Consider the following 19392-nt stretch of genomic DNA (forward strand, 5'->3'; position numbering starts at 1 on the left):
ATAAGGGCTTGGTCAAGTTGAAGGCTGTTTCTGTAACTGTAAACAGTCTAATTGACAGAGTGATAATTAGATGCTTTCTAAAGGTCTCAGTTTTGTATAACATACCTTTTAATATTTTTTTCTAGAGTACACAGAAGGAGCGAGCAGCTATGCTAATAAACATTATTCTTACAAAAGATAATAATTCATATAGATCCTTTTATAATGCACTACTTCATGAAGGGTACAGAGATCTCGCTGCGCTTCTTCAGGATGGCATCCCTGCTGTCTCTTCTGGTAACAGGAAGAGTTCAATGGATGGAATGACTTCACACGGTCAGTGTAAATACAGAAATCCCTGTGCCTGAAAGAAAAGACAAGTTGCCTTTTTTATTTCCAAGTGACTATCTGTAATACCTGTTCCAATGAAAAAGGAATACTGGTGTATTCACTTGTTTTGGTAGTGTAGTAGTCGGTATTCCTATATTTCATATATTTATTATGGCAGGAGAGTTACAACAGTTACAAGTTTTGTAGGTCATCTTTAAAAATGTTCATAAGTAATGTTTGTTTTAAAAGATGGGAAACCTGAGGCTCTCACAGTTTTCTCTAAATTGTAACATTTTTGTTGTACGTGAAAGACTTAGTTGTATATATTAAAGAAGTTGAATCTAACATAAAGAGTTGTAGCCTCCAAAATTCTGACGTTTATCTTGAAGAGTAATCTGTAATCTCCCAGACTACATTCCAATAGCTGATAAAATCAGGTTGCTTAATTCTCTTCACCAGAGCTTTCAGTTACGCTACATAAGATCCTTTTACCTACATTGTCATCAGTATCATCTTTGAGTGACATTAAATAAATGGGTGTTTTCTAATGGGAAGAACCTTCTAACTGCATATGACTGACTGCCATATTTACTGGCACTCTGTGTTTTAAGAAGTGTCATAGGCATGTGGAATTTGCAAAATTTCAAAATTCAAATTTCAAAGTTATCAATATAATACAGCTGCTTTGTGGCCAGCAGTGGACAGGTAAAGTGCACGTTTCCTTTCCTGCTGTGTTTTACCTGCCCTATTGCAAGTCATGCCATCTTAGTTCAAATCAAAGGAAGTCTTGCTTAAACCACAATACTGTGCTGTAACTACAAAGTAACTACAAAGTAAAAGCCTTACACAGCATGCTTTTCTCTTCTTTTTCTGCTGCATCCATGGGGTGATAACTTCTGGCTGAGAAAGTGACTTGATTGTTGCGTATAGTAATGTTGAGCTGTGTTTGCCGTAGTTTCTACTCGAGCTGTTAATTATCTTCTCACTTTTAGGGACTGATGTAACTAGCTTGCCTCCTATGTGGTTCTTAATTGGAACAGTATTGTATGTGGGAGGCTAGTTACCTGTTAAGTAATTTATTTCTAAAAAGCAATATTTTTTCACTGTTTGGTGGTGTGAGTACTTTTTAGAGCAGTTGTGCAGGACATGAGGTCGGGGGGAGCCCACTAGTTATTTGGGGTGGGGACTTGTTTGGTTTATTTTGATGAGGCATCACATTTAGAAATGACTACTTTTTTTGTGTGTTTCTTGGTTTTAACTTTAGTTAAGACAGTTCTCTGCGAAGGAGGTGTACCACAGAGACCAGTTGTGTTTGTCACTCGGCCAGAACTGGTAGATGCTATTAAACAGAAACTGTGCTGCTTGGGAAGTGATCCAGGATGGGTCACGGTTTATGGAATGGCAGGCTGTGGGAAGACAGTTCTAACAGCAGAAGCTTTAAGGGATCATCAACTCTTGGAAGGTACTTTTAGAAAAACATCTGTATTTTAATAAAAATTACTACAGGTATATGCATATTGGACATACATGGTAAAGTGTCTTATGTCATCTTGAAAGTAATTTGGGATTTAGGTTTATAAATTTCATAGTTGCCTCTGAAATACTTACTTGTGACTTACAGTTTATCATAACCATTGAATGCTCTAGGACCACTAAGTATTTTATTAATTTATGGAAAAAGATTGTGAATAGCTTTTCACCTTGGAATCTGCTTTGGTTTATGAGAGGAGGTGCATCCTTAATTAACTTGAAGTTATTTTGCACTAACAGAAAAAAAATCATATCTAGTTTATATTCCTTTTGGGCGTTGCTTGTTAAGTCCTCAGACTCTTCTCCTTGCTATGTGAGTTTAAAAAATCTTGCTTTAACTTTTGCGTGTATTTTAATGATGGCAGGCATTTGTGGAGTGATTACACTAGTATCCACTAGCTTAAAGCAGGTCATGTGCTAGCGAGGTCCTTCAGTGTGCCATCTCACTGGAGGTAGGGAATGGAGATCTATGTGGCAGCAAAGACACAAGGGTTATTGATACGTTAGAAACCACAGAAGCCTGAGAATGGTCACGTAGGATTTAGGGCTTCTCCTCGCGAAAGGTGGTGGGGTCAACAGCCCAAATGAAGCACACCTACAGCAATGCATGGAGCACGGGCAATAAACAGGAGCAGCTGGAAGCCATTGCACAGCCCGCAACAATGACACAAGTGTGAAACATAGTTGCCATCATGGAAGCATGGTGGGATGACTTGCACAAGTGCGTGCTGCAATGGATGGCTCTAAACTCTTCAGAAGGGATAGGCAAGGAAGGAGAGGTGGTGGATTAGCCCTGTACGTTAGGGACTGTGCTATGATTGTCTAGAGCTTAATGAGGGTGATGATAGGGTTGAGTATTTATGGGTAAGAATCAGAGCGAAGGCCAACAAGGCTGATATCATGGTGGAAGTCTGTTACAGACCGCCCAACCAGGATGAAGAGGCAGATGAAATATTCTATAAGCAGCTGGGAGAGACCTTGTTCTCATGGGGGGGGGGTGTCTTCAATTTAGCAGATGTCTCTGGAAATACAGTGCAGCAGAGAGGAAACAGTCTGTGAGGTTCCTGGAGTGTGTGGAAGGTAACTTCCTGGCACAGCTGGTGAGGGAGCCAGCGGGGGAAGGTGCCCCACTGGGCCTGTTTGTGAACAGAGAAGGACTTGTGGGTGGTGTGATGGCTGGAGGCCATCTTGGGCATAGTGATCACAAAATTGATAGAGGTTTTGATTCTCGGAGAAGTGAGGAGGGGGAGGCAGCAGAAATGCTGGGTTGGACTTTGGGAGGGCAGAGCCTGGCCTGTTCAGGAGACTGGTTGAGAGAGTCCCTTGGGAGGCAGTCCTGAAGGGCAAAGGAGCTCAGGAAGGCCAGGCAATCTTTAAGAAGGAAATCTTACAGGTGTAGGAGCAGGCCATCCCCATGTGCCAAAAGACAAGCCAGTGGGGAAGAGGGTCGGCCTGGCTGAACGGAGAGCTTTGGCTGGAACTCCATAAAACCAGGAGAGTTTATGACCTTTGGAAGAAGGGGCAGGCAACTCTGGAGGACTATAAGGAAGTTGTGAGGTTATGCAGGGAGAAAATTCGAAGGGCCAAAGCCCAACTAGAACTTAACCTGGCTACTGCTGTAAAAGACAATTAAAAATGTTTGTATAAATACATTAGCAACAGAAAGAGGAGGAGGAGGAAACGTACTGACACAGGATGAGGAAAAGGCTGAGGAACTTAATGCCACCTTTACCAGTAAGACCAGTTGTTCTCTGGTTACCCAGCCCCCTGCGGTGGAAGATGGGGGCAAGGAGCAGAATGAAGCCCCCATAATCCAATGGGAAATGGATTAGACACACCACTTAGACACACACACAAGTCTATGGGGCCAGATGGGATCCACCCAAGGGTACCAAGGGAGCTGGCAGAAGTGCTCACTGAGCCATTTTCAACCATTTATCAGCAGTCTGGCTAATCTGGGAGGTCCCAATTGACTGGAAGTTAGCAAATGTGATGCCCGTCTACCAGGAGGGCCTGAAGGAGGATCTGGGGAACTACAGGCCTATCAGTCTGACCTCAGTGCTGGGAGTTATGGAGCAGATGATCCTGAATACCATCACGTGGCACGTGCAGGACAATCAGGTGATCAGTCAGCATGGGTTTATGAAAGGCAGGTCCTGCTTGACTAACTGATCTCCTTCTGTGACAAGGTGACCTGCTTAGTGGATGAGGGAAAGGCTGTGGATGTTGTCTACCTAGACTTTAATAAAGCTTTTGACACCATTTCCCACAACATTCTCCCGGAGAAACTGGCTGCTCATGGCCTGGACAAGTGTACTCTTTGCTGGGTCAAAAACTGGCTGGACAGCTGAGCCCAGAGAGTGGTGGTAAGTGGAGTTCCATCCAGCTGGTGGCCCATCACAGGTGGTGTTCCTCAGGGCTCTCATAAACATACTCGGTTTAGTGTCTTTATTAATGATCTGGATGAGGAGATTGAGTGCACCCTCAGTAAGTTTGCAGACTACAGCAAGTTGGAGGTGGGATGTTGATCTGCTTGAGGGTAGGAAGGCCCTACAGAGGGATCTGGACTGGATCTGGGCCGAGGTCAGTTGTAAGAGGGTCAGCAAGAAGTGCCGTGTCCTGCACTTGGGTCACAACAAGCCCATGCCGTGATACAGTCTTGGGAAGAGTGACTGGAAAGCTGCCTGGCAGAAAAGGACCTGGGTGTGCTGGTCGGCAGCCGGCTGAACGTGAGCCAGCAGTGTGCCCAGGTGGCCAAGAAGGCCAACAATATCTTGACTTGTATCAGATCAGAAGCAGTGTGGCCAGCAGGACAAGGGAAGGGATCGTCCCCCTGCACGTGGCACTGGTGAGGCCGCATCTCAAATCCAGTGTTCAGTTTTGGGCCCCTCACTGCAAGAAGGACACTGAGGTGCTGGAGCGTGTCCAGAGATGGGCAACGGAGCTGGGGAAGGGTCTAGAGAGCAAGGCCTTCAATGGGCAGCTGAGGGAAACAGGAGAAAAAGGGGCTGAGGGGAGACCTTAGAGCTCTCACCCACCTGAAAGGAGGTTATAGTGAGGTGGGTGTTAGTCTCATTTCTCAAGTAACAAGCAATAGGATAAGAGGAAATGGCCTCAGGTTGTACCGCAGGAGGTTTAGATTGAACACTGGGAAAAATTTCCTCACTGAAAGTGCTGTCAAGCATTGGAACAGGCTGCTCAGGGAAGTGGTTGAGTCATCATCCCTGGAAATACTTAAAAGATGTGTGGATGTGGCACTTAGGGACATGGTTTAGGAGTGGACTTGGCAGTGCCAGGTTAATGGTTGGACTCGATGATCTTAAACGTCTTTTCCAACCTAAACGATTCTAAGATAAATGAAACCATTTAATGATTATTATTTTTTTCCTCCTGCATAGGACACTTGATGGAGAAAGCAGGACTTGGACATTAGAAAATGTGATCTAGAGATAGTGACTACAGCATTCTCTGCTACAGCTGACTTTTCTAGATGCCTTCTTGTTCACTGATTTGGGATAATTTTCACATCCTAAACTCTGAACTCTTACAGTAGTGCAAAGTTGAAAAAGTAAATGCTAAGTCAGACTAGCAAGAAGATGGATGCAGAAGGGGTTGGTGAGGGACAGGTAGGAAGGCATGTAGGGAGGAGGGATGACAGCGTCAGTGGCAGTGTGAATTCTTCATTGGAACTTGCCCTACAGAGCCTGTTCCTTTAAAAATAAAAAAGTAGTGATCTTCTAGAACCATCCTTCGGTGTTAATGGTACAGTTGCAAGGCTGGCTTGCAACAGACTTTACAGTTTTATATTTTAATTGAAATTGAGTTACTGATTGCTGTCGTAAACTGCTAGTTGATTTCTGATTTTAAATGTATGGCATGATTAATATTGCTTTTTTTGTTAGATTACTTTCCAGGAGGAGTTCACTGGATCTCTGTTGGAAAACAGGACAAAGCAGGGCTCCTAATAAAACTTCAGAATCTCTGTAGTAGATTAGAGCATGACTCTACCCTCTCACAAAGGCCACCACTTAACATTGAGGAGGCTAAAGATCGTCTTCGTTTGCTGATGCTACGTAAATATTCCAGGTAATGTCAGTAAAATGGAACACTGTTTTTTTTAACTGATAAAACTTTGCCAACTAACTTCGGTCTAATCATTGTGGTGTCTGTGTTGTGGTTACATGTGTCTGTGGCATGTAGTTTGTGGTTTGTTGTTTGTATGTTTTTTTTTTGTAAACCTGCTTCCTAACTCTTTCACTTCTTGCTTCCTCTTTTTTCTGTTTTACTGTAGATAATTATGAAGTGTTGTTCAAGGTGAAGCTAACAATACTTTTAGAATTTTCTAAATTTTCTAAATTTAGAATTTTCTAAATTACTGACTTGCTGATAAAAGTATAAGTAGGTCCAGATAAGCGTACAAAACCTGAAGGATAAATTGATGTTAGAGGCAGATGTGTAACACATGTAGTGTAAGTCTGTTCCTGTTTAGATGTATTTTTTTAATGGAGTAACTTAAGGGACACATTGTAGTCTTGTCCTGGATATGTATATATTTCGTAGGCTAATAAGGCTTCTGCTAGTGAAATATGTTAACCAGCTGTGCTGGAGTCACATTTGCTTGAAAAAATACGAGTTGTTTAATAATGGAAGTTGGGAACAAACAGTTGGAAATAAGAATTGCTCTAACTTTCAATGTTCTCTTCATGTACATAGAACGCTTCGCTGATGTGTAAGGATCATACAGCAGTAAAAGGGTGTGTATCACTGCAGAAAATTTTTTTTCTTTCCGGAACAGGCGATATCATTTTAAAGGATTTGGTCTAGATTTATCAAAATGAAAGCATGTTTTCATGATATGATCAATAATTGGTTGCCAAGAAACCAGTTGCTTTCAAACTTCAGGAGAAGTGACTTGATTTAATCAAGCAGTGTCTCAGTCACTGCACAACTTCTTTCATCTTTGAGCAATAGCTGTAGTTATTAGTTGAGGATTTCATTACTCTCTGGGAAGATCTGTACTAAACTAAACAAGCCTGCATGTGAGTGAAATGTATCAGGAATAATATTCCAACGTTATTATCTTTATAGATGACATAGAGTAGAAGAATACTGGCATTTTTGTACAAGAAAAAAAATATTCTCAGGAGGAAAAGATTTGAAAAACGCTGCCAGGTCTTCCACAAGAAATTTTTTAATTTTTGTGGAAGTCTTATATGAAAAGTGCAAACAAGACACTTTAAACTGAAAGTACAGGTTTCCCTGAAGTATGTTAATTGGTTGTCTCCATTGATACAATTCTTGTTATTTTTTATTCATTAACAAACAAAACAAATCTCTTCAATACAGAAAAATTTGGATGTTCAATTTATGCAAAACATCACAGTTCCTTCTGAGTGGAGAACTGTGTTACTTTCTTTTAGGGTGTATGTGTCGCTATGGCAATGAGCTGTTGCAGAAGTTGGCAGCTACTCTACAGTCAAGTAACATGACAACCTAACATGGTTGATACACTATGCTGTGCTATATTGTTTGTACTGCACAAAGTGACTCATTTAAGAGGTACTTTCTGTGTTTTGTCAAAAGAGCATCTGTATTCTGTGGAAACTGAGGGGAAAAGAGAAAATTACAGCTTTGGAAACAGTTAGGCACTTGGTTTTATTGGAGGGCATTTCAATGCAGCTGTGGCAGTGTATTCCTTATAGACTGCCAGCTATCTCATATAGGATGCTATTCACCTGGGAATGTTCATTAATGTGTTTCAAGATAAAGTAACAGATGTTAGGAGTATTGCAGAGAATGATTGTACCTCAAGTGCAGGGATTGCAGGGACAAGAACTGATTATAAAACTTTTCTCATAGTGTTCATCTTAGTCCCGTTTGCTCTTTCCCTTCTCCTCTATCCTAAACCCTTTGAGCGTATTGCCAAAATTGCTGTAAAGGTAGGAACTGTAGGAATCATATCCTTGAAAATTGTGTAAGTTCATGAAAATTGTCAGTTGGATAAAGAAAAGAAATCCAAGTAGGTGCCTTCAGTGGTGAAAAGGGGTATACAGAATTAATTGAAGGGAGACATTTTGTTGTCTTGCTAACTGTGCAGCATGGACACGTGAGCTGGGAACATGCTACACAGCCTGTGCTGCATCCTGCTGCTAGGTATATGTGAGAATGTCATAAAAACAAACTGAAAGTCTTGATGATGATGGGTTATCTCAGAAATCATAGTGAGCATGGGAGGAGGTAAAGGGGAACGTACTAGGGAGTGAGGTGTGTAGGGTGCAAGTGTATTGAAAACAAAGCTTCACAAGATCTGCAGCTTGTGGGGGAGCTTGCTGTGCACTGAACTTCTCTTTGGTGACAGAAAGTCACTTCATCTATTTCTGGATTCAAATAGTCAACCCACTATATCTCTTGGGAATAAAGTATTAGTCAAAGGATTCAAACTGTGAATCCAGTACGTTTCTTGTGATTAAAATATTAGTTGAATGGAAACTTTCTGAGCAAAATAGCATTATTTATTTCGTTGGAATTAAGAAATTGAAACTATGGTATTCTTTAAAGAAATATTTCAGAATTAAGTCTCCTGTGATTGTTTTCAGAGTGTTTTGGGTTTATTGTTTTTGTTTAATTTTTTTAATAATTCTAATTAGAGCTTAAAATCTGTGTGTGTGGTTGAGGAAGAAAGTCACTGGCATCAAAAGATTAGGAGGACTTTGAAATTCTCAGATTAATTAGAAAATAAAATCAAGCTGTTATTCATGCTGCCCAGCATATTTTCAAGTGTGAAAGTACCATAAAATTAGTAATACATGGCTATGATAGTATTCTTGAAAACCCTCGCATTTATCAAATGGGTGTTAATAGAGGAATTGTATAAAAATGACATATGGGTATCTAAGACTCACATAAAACATTGAAAATGTGGTATGATGTGTATGCACATATTTATGAAGGACAAAATCCTTATTTATAGGCATTGATGGCATAAGCGTCATTTAGCTGAAAAAAAACGGGGGACTCTTGTCATGCTTCAGTGTTAACTGGGCAATTTAACCAATGACTAGTGTAGCTGAAAATTCCATCCCTTTAAAAAAAAAAAGTCAGCAAATGTAATCTGTTTGTAGGATTGTGTTTCAGGAACTTTGTTTCCTCCACAAAACACACAAATAACTGTTATTTCTTTTTATAAATCTGTTTGCCAGCCAGTCTTTTCGACTTCTTGCTCCCTTGGAACCAACCTTTTAAAAACAGTTTGCAGTAACTTCTTTGTCAGAAATAGGCAGGTGTGGGCAAGTCTACTATACGTTACTCTGGTGAGATTCCATGTAGTCACCTGCAAATGTGACTAGCCTTAAGTTTCAAATATGTAGGTACAAAAATGTTGTATATGTAAAAAGAGCCTCATCATCCAAGACAGTTCCTTCACTAGAGGATTAGTCTCATAGAGCTTTCTGAAGATGAAAGAACAAACCTGAAAACTCTTGAATTGGAAGGAAACTGAAATGGTTTCTCCCACAAAGCTTATCACTGGCCTGTGTCAAGCAGAGTTGTTATCTAGTCCTGGACAACTTTTTTCTTCATTTATGATATCTGATGACTTGGAAAACAGTAAATATTTCTATTTTTCTTGGCATCTACTAATGGAAATATTTCTCAAAACTATTGTTTTCATTTCAGTTATAGCTATAAAATAATAAATGGTAAAATCTTGATTTTTTGAGATACTTGCATTCAGCTTTCTTGCATAGTGTTTAATGCCATCTTAAAATATTTTGCGTATTAATATAAAAACTTATGTAGTGATACATTGTAAATTCTGAAACCGTTACTTCATTATTAAAATTAAATGCTGTATTTTAGCACTAATAGTTGATCTGAAATCTACAATATTTCTTTTTGCGCTAGATCTCTTTTGATCCTGGATGACATCTGGGATTCCTGGGTATTAAAAGCATTTGATAATCAATGTCAGGTTCTTATCACCAGCAGGGACAGGAGCATAACAGATGCTGTGTCTGGTAAGGAACAGTTTCCTTTCCTGCACCACAGATTATGTGTGCATATGTATGCATTTTGTTCTTGCGAACTTTCAGAAAGAATCTGATCGAATCTATGTCTATCAGCTTGTGCACAAATGGCAAAGTTTTAGAATTCTGCTCTGTAAGATGTTATATTCTTTGTGCAATAAATGTTACATGTTATCCTGAAAATTGTATGTCTACATTGAAGAGTGCAATGATCCTTAAAAGGATAAATTAATCTTTGTGACACTGCTGCTGTTAGACTGATTATCTCGACACTATTGAGCAGTCACTACTATGACATGCGCATAGTGCAGTTGTAATTATTAGGTCATAGTCTAATTTTTTTGTCTCTCTAATGCAAGCTTGATTCTGCTAAAGTAGAATTTATACTCTTCTCGGTACTAAGCATATAAAATACTACACACAAAAAACAATGAACCAGGTCCTTTGCTCAAAATTTTACTTGGAAAATACTCACAATTTCCGTAGGGTTTTTAATGTTCTTTTACATTTTTCCAATGTTTCTGTGTCTAGGCAATAAATATGAGGTTCATGTGGAAAGTGGACTAGCACATGAGAAAGGATTGGAGATTTTATCTTTATTTGTGAATATGAAAATATCAGAACTGCCAGAGCAAGCTAACTGCCTTGTAAGGGAATGCAAAGGTATACTTGCCACTCTTTAACATACTGTTTACCACTGAATGGATTTTTTTTCTTCTAGGTTTTGACTTACAAATAGAGGAGGGAACATTCTTTAATACTGTACAGATTAAGTAAAACACAAGTGTTTGTTAAATGCTTTTTGTTTTTTTTGAACTAAATTGAAGTGTCTCATGTTGATTTTTGAGTAGTTTTCTTAATTGTATCTTCTGCCCACCCCCCTATTACACTTAAATTTGGTGAGTTTGCTGGTGTCTACATGGATGACATGTTCTGTTTGTCGGTTTGCTACACCTCAAAAATTTAATCAATGTATTGGGAAAATTACCTGATGTATTAAACCACTTGACTAAATTATTGGATTGTGTTCCTTGAAAACCTCTAAGATTAAATTAATCTTTTCCTTCAGGTTCTCCTCTTGTGATATCCTTAATAGGTGCATTATTACGAGACTTCCCTAATCGTTGGGAATACTATCTCAAACAGCTGCAGAATAAGCAGTTCAAAAGAATAAGAAAATCTTCTTCTTATGATTATGAAGCTCTTGATGAAGCAATGTCCATAAGTGTTGAGCAACTGAATGACAATTACAAAGACTACTATAAAGACCTCTCTATCCTCCCAAAAGATGTTAAAGTACCTACTAAGGTAATAACAGCAATGCAGAAATCTCATCATTTTTAGTGAGATACAAACAATAACTTTAAAGAATTCATAAAATTTATAATTTTTGCATATAACTTATGCTGTACATACCTTAATAGCAATTGCTAGATTGGGTCCATTATTGTATCATGACTTATTGTCAGTACTGAAAGTAAAAAATCGTAACTGAATAAATGTATTCATAATGTTTAATATGCATTCCATATTCAATTCTTTAATTAGATTGTAATTAAGCTCTCTGAAGGCTTAAAAGCTGTTGTGTGAAATTTGTCTCCTTTAAGATAAAGGTATGATCAGCATAAATCAGCAAAAATAGACAAAAGATGAGATAATACAAGTTATCTGTCCTGTAGTTTGGTATGGAAGAATTTGTATTATTAATAAAATTAATTTATTACCATTTGTAATATTTGTAATATGACCATTTGTAATGTTTGTAATATGTCTATTTGTTAAAATGTGTGTTGTTGTCAGTTAATTGGTAGCCTTTTATGATATTCATACAAGTCATGTTATCCTTTAGTTCTGATTCTTTTCTCTTTTAATGTGCTTTTTTAGGTTCTTTGTATTCTTTGGGATATGGAAACTGAAGAAGTCGAAGATATACTACAGGAATTTGTTAACAAATCGCTATTGTTTTGTGATCGTAATGGGAAATCATTCCATTATTATTTACATGATCTTCAACTTGACTTTCTCACAGAGAAGAATCGCAACCAGCTTCAGGTAGGATATTGAATAATCAACTTACTTTTAACTTCATTCTCTGAAGCTGGGCATTCTTCAGAAAATGTTCCTTTGTTAAACATTGTCCACAGAACCTTCATAGAATAGGTTCATAATGTAGTTAAACTTAGTATTTTTCTTCTTACATTTATTTAATTTATTAAATTAATTATATATTTATATATATAACAATAAAAGTTAAAATTAAAACCGTTTATTTTCAACTTGAAACTATGGAGTGATTTCATGATGCTTCCACTTGGAGCTAAGAAGCTAACCTGAGAGAAGACTCTATATCTATTATTTCTTTGTCAAAGATGTTTCCAGCAGGAGACGGAATGTTCCATTGATGATTCCAAAGCCATCAAAATTCTACCAGAACAGGATGTGTTTTCTTTAATACAGAGGAGTGCTTTTTACTCCTTTTTTTTCAATTTAGGGCAATACTTGCAGGGAGAGGACCTGTAAGTTGGGCCAAATAAATTTATCAGTTCTGAAGGACAGGACAGAAAGCATAGATAAAAAGAAAAGGCAAGTTTTTAGACTTGCTTTAGATCTACATATGTAAGGGTATTTTTTTGTTAGCTACACACATTTAATGTGGAGAGTGATCTGATAGCTGTTCTCAGTCTAAGAAGGAAGGTTAACAGCTTGTTTTTCTGTCTTTTAATATCCAGAAAATGTTTCTGGTGAAGTCTTAATCAATAAGTTAGGTTAAATGCACAATTTTGGAAGGTAAGCTTTCCTTATTTCGTTTGTTGACGTATTATGATTGAGAAATAATAGTAATAGTATTCCTTAAGACTACATACAATATAATAATAATAATTCTAATTCCTTGATACTGAAACCAGCCCGTACCTTGGTACAGCGTTAACTGAAAGTGTGTTTTGATTCACATTGCAGGAGCTACATAAAAACATAGTAAATCAGTACAAGAAACATTACAAACTTAACATGCCTGTTTCATCTCAAGAGGATTGCATGTACTGGTATAACTTTCTAGCGTATCACATGGCTGGTGCCAACATGCAGAAGGTGAGTTCTGACTTGTGTCATCTGTTTCCTTCCTTGCCCACCATTACCACTGCCTTTCCCCTCAGGCTTTTTCCCCACCTGAACCTCTCTTCTCTCAGGCTTTTGTCCAGACAGGTGAACATTCAATACAGAGTCCTTTAGAGGCTCCACTGATAATCACTGTCTGTTAAGAAAAAGACTTTATTTCTACCCTGTGTTTCATGTTTCCAGCCAATTCTTGAGAAGATTTCTTATTTTGTATCATAATAGCTTGTGTTTTTCTTCTTCTTTTTAAGAAGCTTTGATAAGAAATATTCTCTAAAGCTTTTTGAAAACCCAGGCTTGCTTTATGGTATGATAGTAGAAGTAAATTGATTTCTTCAGAGAATGTGATTAATTAGATACTTTTTTTCAAAGAAGTCGTGAGGTTTTTCCTCTTATGTCATACTAATTTGTGTGTAAAGGTTCATTCTTTGTATTACCAGATTTCAACAGCCACAAAATATCCAGAAAGAGTTAGATGGGCAGATCTCTTGTTTCCAAGATTGCCTTGGTGCCTTTAAAAAATTGCTGTTCTTTAGATACTGAGCTAGTATAAGATGCAGATCATGCAGGAAGACTAATACTTTTAGTAGTTTCACTTGAACATCTATAGAGTTCTTGCCCTGAATAGCATTTGGTCCTGGTTGCTGATTGCTTTATTTCATGTGTACTCAAACTTTTTCAGTTGAACGTCTTTTGAGATGATTCATCTGACTAGTCATATAAAATACACTTTGTATATTCACAATTTGTAGTCCGCATTAATTATGAAGGTTCCTATAAATCTAGGGTTTTTTGGATCATGTTTACTTTATTATCTCAGTCTCTTTAATTTCAACCTATTGGAAAAATGAAACATACCTTCTCTATATTTTGTAGAATAAGCTTCTTAGAGTTTCTTTAGCCTGTCTCATTATGACTCTATGCTTCTTAGAATTCATGCTCTTTGTATTGCTTATTTCTCATTACTTAGGCATGATTTCTATTTATTGGAAAGCTAACAAATATGTGAGGTATTCTTTTTCTTTGTTTAACCATGATAATCTTTTAATCCTTGCGGTATTTACTGATTTTAAATTGGAATATACTTTGAGCCTGTGAAACGTTGTCTCTAAGTGGTTTTTCTGATCCCAGCCAGTACTTTTTTTAACAAGAACAGCTTTTTAAAAATATGTTAATAGCAAGAGTTGGTCTAAAGAAAACATTGGATCAATACTTGAAAATGGTCATCTGACTAATAGGGATGAAGAAAAAATGCTTTTTTTGCCTCAGTCTTTAATAATACTGACAGACTTTGGACTACCCGTCCCCCTGAGTTGAAGGACCACGAGCGTGGTAGCAGTGACTTTCCATTTGCGGATAGCAAAATTCTAAGGAACCAGCAGTATCAGCTGAATGTTCACAAGTCCATAGGGCCTGATGGGATTCATCCCAGAGTACTAGGGAACTAGCGGATGTTATGGTGGGATCTCTCTCGATCAGCTACTAAAGGTCTTGCGAGTCTGGGGAGTTCCCTGCTGACTGGAAGCTAGCCAGGATTATTCCAGTCCACAAAGGGCCTGAGGAAGACCCAGGGAACTACAGGTCTGTTAGTCTAACCTCAGTTCCTGAAAAAATTACGGAGAAGATTATACCGCATACTATTGAAAAGAGTTTAAAGAATAATGCGGTCATCAGGCACAGTCAGCGTGCATTCACAAAGGGAAAGTCCTGTGTAACTACTTTGCTATCCTCCTATGATAAGGTCACCTGTCTAGTGGATGAAGGGAAGGCGGTTGGATGTATTTTTCTGGATTTTAATACTGTCCCTCACAGCGTCCTTCTGGACCAGTTGTCCATCTGCAAGATGAGCAGGCACATGGTGTTCAGGGTGAAGAACTGGGTAAACAGCAGGGCTTAGAGGATTGTTGTGGATGGGACTACATCTGGCTGGTGACTGGTCACCAGCAGTGTTCCTCAGGGTTCAATTCTGGGGCCAGTCCTTTTCAACATATTTATCAGTGATCTAGATGCAGGAGTTGAACGCACCATTGACAGGGTTGCTGATGATACCAGACTGGGAAGTGCTTTTGAACCTCTTAAGGGGCAAGAGGCCTTGCAGAAGGATCTAGATAGATTGGAGAGCATTGGACAGTGATTAATGGGATGAAACTTAGCAAGTCCAAATGCCAGATTCTGCACCTGGGATGGAGTAATGCCAGGCGCAAGTATAAATTGTGAGAGGAGTGGCTGGAGAGCAGCCCTGCCGAAAGGGCTCATTTAGGGGTGCTGGCCAACAGCAGGCTCAATGTGAGTCAGCAGTGTGCCCTGGCAGCCTGGAGGACAAATGGCATCCTGGGGTGCATCAACCACAGTATAACCAGCCAGTCACAAGAGGCGATTATCCTGCTATATTGAGTGTTGGTGCAGCCTCACCTCAAGGACTATGTGCAGCTCTGGGCCCCACAATTTAAGAAGGATGTTAAGGTACCTTGACTGTGTCCAGAGGAGGGCAACAAAGCTGGTGAAAAGGCTGGAAGGAATGTTCTGCGAGGAGCAGTAAGGACTTTGTATTTGGTTAGTTCAGAGAAAAGGAGGCTGAGGGGCAACCGACCTCATTGCCTCCTACAGCTTCCTGAGAAGGGAAGTGGAGAGGGAGGGAGGTGCTGATCTCTTCTCCCTGGCATCCAGTGATAGGATATGTGGGAATGGAGCAAAGCTGTGTCAAGGGAGGTTTAGACTGGACATGAGGAAGTGTTTCTTTACCGAGAGGGTTGTCAAACACTGGAACAGTTTGGTGGTTGATCCCCAAGCCTGTCAGTGTTCAAGAGGCATTTCAACAATGCCCTTAACATGCTTTAGCTTTTGGTCAGACTAGAATAGGTCAGGCAATTTGGCTAGATGGTAATTGTAAGTTCCTTCCAACAGAAATATTCTATTCTAATAATTCTGTTTGCAGTTTCTGATTGCCTTTTAAGTAGCCTTCTCATTTTAATTACATGTAACTATAACAGATTTTTTGCTTTCATTCAAATTCAGCAACTGTTAGGAAGAACAGCAGATCGCTATTAGCAGAATGATCTTTGCTAGACTGGACCAGAAGAAGCTTTTTCAGAGTTGTATCTTAAACCAGGTCTTGTGTGCTATAGAAGTCAAGGTTTGGTTTGTATTCCTATCCCTTCTCCGACTAGCTGTATCAAAGAGTGGTCTTTTGCATTAAAATAGCAAGCTTGGCCTTCTATATCCAGAATTTTCATACCTTATAGAGTAAGACGCAGCAAACAGGAAATTGCCTAAGTTTTTATCTACAGACAATTGCACTGAAGCCTATTAAATACCTAATATATTTCCTGTGCTTTTCTTTTTCCCCGTAAGTAGATTCTGTTGTGAAACTTACACTCTGAACTTAAATTTTTATTTCTTGTAGGAACTTCGTGATCTTATGTTTTCTTTAGATTGGATTAAAGCTAAAACAGAATTGGTAGGGCCTGCTCATCTGATTCATGAATATGTAGAGTATAGTTCAGTCCTGGATCAAAAGGTATGATGCTAAAAGGTAAATGATCGGTCTGTTCCAAACATATTTTTCTGTTTTGCAATTGCATTTTGTTGGATGTGTGTATATATGAGAGATAAATAGAAAGCTTAAAAACCTGAAACTTAAAACCAGTACTAAGTTAAACTTTAACCTGGAGAAGGAAAAAATGAAGAAAACTTAGTTTTCAGTTTTAGTTGTAACTTCAGTATGTGCCAAAGTAATCGACTGTAGAACTCAGTAACTGAGGTGAGCAACAATACCTAATGGTGGGTACGTGTAGTACTCTGCTTTTCAGGAGGTATGGAATTTTGTTGGTGGCTTGGAATAGTCTTTCTGATAATAAGCAGTCAATGTGCAGTGAATAAGTCACTGTTGCCATTATCTTTTATTTGAAAAATAAGGATAATATGCTTTCTTGAATAGGATAATGAAATATTTCAGTCTATCATGCATACTTGCTAATAGAACTAAAAAAAAAATAGAACTAAGTGCTTTTGTAAGAATATTAGCTGTATAGAAAATCAAAAAAGCAAAGGGCACTTAGGAAATAAATCCACTTTCTATGTTATGAAATACTGTCTGCTTTGTACACAGGATAGCACAATACGTGAGAACTTCCAGGAATTTCTGTCTTTAAATGGGCACCTTCTTGGACGACAGCCATTTCCTGACATTATACAGCTGGGTCTTTGCCAACCAGAGACATCAGAGGTGTATCAACAAGCCAAGCTACATGCTCAAAGAGAAACAGGAACATTTTATTTGGAATGGACGTAAGTAGCTGCAGTTCATCTACTGATATGCTGGTCTCTTGATCCAAGAAAATGATGTAATGTACAACTAAATACAATATATGGCTAATATAAAGACCTTTAAGAACTGCTGTGTTTTTTCTGGGGAAAGAAGGTGAAACAATTTTCAAGAACTTGTGGGAGGAGGGGAACTCTGGATATGTAAGGCCACAAATTAGTAATAATTACATGGAAATAAATAGAGCAGTAGATTTACTCTGTACTCAATGGTTTTTCCTTTTAAATAACTGTACAAAGATGAGTGTAAGATACTTTGAACCGTCTCTAAATATTTATTTTTTTAAAATGGTAGTGCAAGTATTGGGTATGTTACAGTATGTTTTTAGGTTTTCTAGTAAAATGTACACTGTAAAAAGGAGAGCATTTGTGCTAACTTGCAAAGTTTTTGAAATTAGATGGACAATAGCGAAATGCTTTGTAATCTCTACCCAGTCTTCACATTTCTTCTATTTAAATAATTTTTTTTTGTTTTCATATTTTGGAAGTTGTTTAAGGAAAAAGTATACATATCTAAACATTTTTCCAGCATAGTCCAGTAGTTATCTGACCATGTGACTGTCTCTGTTAGATTCTTCTGTTTGATGTTGCTCTTCTGGTGTCTGCAGTCCTCGGTGGTTACAAAACAGAATGATCCTGTGTCAAGTAATTATGGAATAACCAGGAAGGTTAATCCAGGCATACTTTAATTTAGGTCTTCTCTTTCAATATTTGGTTGTTTCATTTTGCATAGCTGACAGATTCTAACAAAAACTCTTGGAAGCTGGCATAATTCAGAAGAGTCTGTTTCCAGGTAGTTCAGGGCTTTCACTTTGGATGTGGGAGACTTAGGCTGAAGAACATGACTGAAATCAGCAGAACTAGAGACAGATGTCTCCCATCCTAGAGTAAGGTTCTAAAAGTGGGTTTTAGGATGTGTAGGTGAATACACTGCTCTTTTGACCAGCAATTTTACCTTTATTAAAATAAGCAAAAGAAAAAAATGTTGGCTTAGATGAGTCAGTATTTTGCAGTGAAAAATTGCTTTCATTCTACAGTGCAGCTACTTTGTTTTGAGATGTTTTACCTGTTATTTGAATGCTAAGCCTGAAGGTTGAAAACAGTTAATGATAAAAACTTGAAGTACATTGATTCATTTGACTTTAGAAAAAAATTAATCTTGTAACAATCTGTTCAACACCAGAAATATCTTATTACAGTGACAGCTTTCTGTATTATGATTAGGCTAAACAGGATGATTATGGTTGCTACCAATTCTAATTTTTTGTTAAAGTGAGTCAGGAGTCATATAAGGTGTGTTAGATTCTGTACTTAATCTCTGATTGAAATGCAGTGATAGTCATAGATTTTATTCAAATATATAGTGATAAGAATTGAGTTTTTGCTGTGAAAATTGAATAAATTTACTAAAAATTTACAGATGTTTTTGAATAAGCTAGAAAAGGATCCTGCAGGAGAACGAGAATTCTCAGGAAGACATTTGTATTTGTAAAAAAGCAGATCATGAAATGTCATTAGGGAGACTGTGTCTTGCTGTGCAACAGCTTTGCCTATAAAGTAGCATGTTAGTTTTTCATGCACATGCTATGTTTCTTGATCTCTAAGCTGTTATTATTAGAGGGCAATAAAAACTCTTGAGTGGCTGTTGGAATTCATGTTTCCCTTACTACTTCAGCATGAAGAGTGAGAGGTAAGGTATAGTGGGTTGGTTGGATGGTTTGTTATAAAGCTTGCTCTTCAAGATGTGTGAAAAAGTGTTATCTTTTTATAGAGGATTTTGAATAGTAAAAAGGCACTAGGAAATCCTACTCCTCTAAAATCAGCTGTCTTACCCTGTAGAAATAAAAAATCCTTGAAAAACCTTTACCGCCTGGTTGTTCGTCCACATAGAGATGCGGTTTACCATGCCTGCTTTTCTAAGGATAAACAAAGAATAGCATCATGTGGAGCTGATAAAACACTTCAGGTAAGATACCTATGCATGAGTGAAAACAGATGCTGTTTACCATTTTGATAACATTTGTTAACAGTCTTGTTGCCTTTTTTCTTTTTTTTTTTTTTTTTTTGTTCCCTGTTATGTGGAGATATTAGG

The 19392-nt window shown here is 38.1% G+C and overlaps 1 protein-coding gene across 12 annotated transcripts in view; it reads left to right on the plus strand.

The window, feature by feature from the left end:
• APAF1 (apoptotic peptidase activating factor 1) overlaps positions 1 to 19392 on the plus strand; it is a 41241-nt gene that overhangs the window by 2262 nt on the left and 19587 nt on the right. For 10 of the 12 annotated variants that reach the window (XR_008732392.1, XR_008732394.1, XR_008732393.1 and 7 more), the window contains exons 3-13: positions 126 to 315; positions 1574 to 1771; positions 5742 to 5925; positions 9742 to 9854; positions 10395 to 10526; positions 10933 to 11171; positions 11748 to 11915; positions 12822 to 12953; positions 16381 to 16494; positions 17086 to 17264; positions 19140 to 19266. Coding sequence is in view for 6 of the 12 variants with exons in the window: in XM_055711482.1 (XP_055567457.1) it covers positions 126 to 315; positions 1574 to 1771; positions 5742 to 5925; positions 9742 to 9854; positions 10395 to 10526; positions 10933 to 11171; positions 11748 to 11915; positions 12822 to 12953; positions 16381 to 16494; positions 17086 to 17264; positions 19140 to 19266 (1776 nt within the window). In the remaining 6 variants the exon portion in view is untranslated. Of the gene's footprint in view, positions 1 to 125; positions 316 to 1573; positions 1772 to 5741; positions 5926 to 6552; positions 6594 to 9741; positions 9855 to 10394; positions 10527 to 10932; positions 11172 to 11747; positions 11916 to 12821; positions 12954 to 16380; positions 16510 to 17085; positions 17265 to 19139; positions 19267 to 19392 lie in introns of those variants that run through there. The other 2 variants (XM_055711483.1, XM_027812317.2) reach the window with 2 other exon arrangements.

Source organism: Falco cherrug, chromosome 5 (assembly GCF_023634085.1).
Source record: "Falco cherrug isolate bFalChe1 chromosome 5, bFalChe1.pri, whole genome shotgun sequence".
Classification (NCBI taxonomy): domain Eukaryota; kingdom Metazoa; phylum Chordata; class Aves; order Falconiformes; family Falconidae; genus Falco; species Falco cherrug.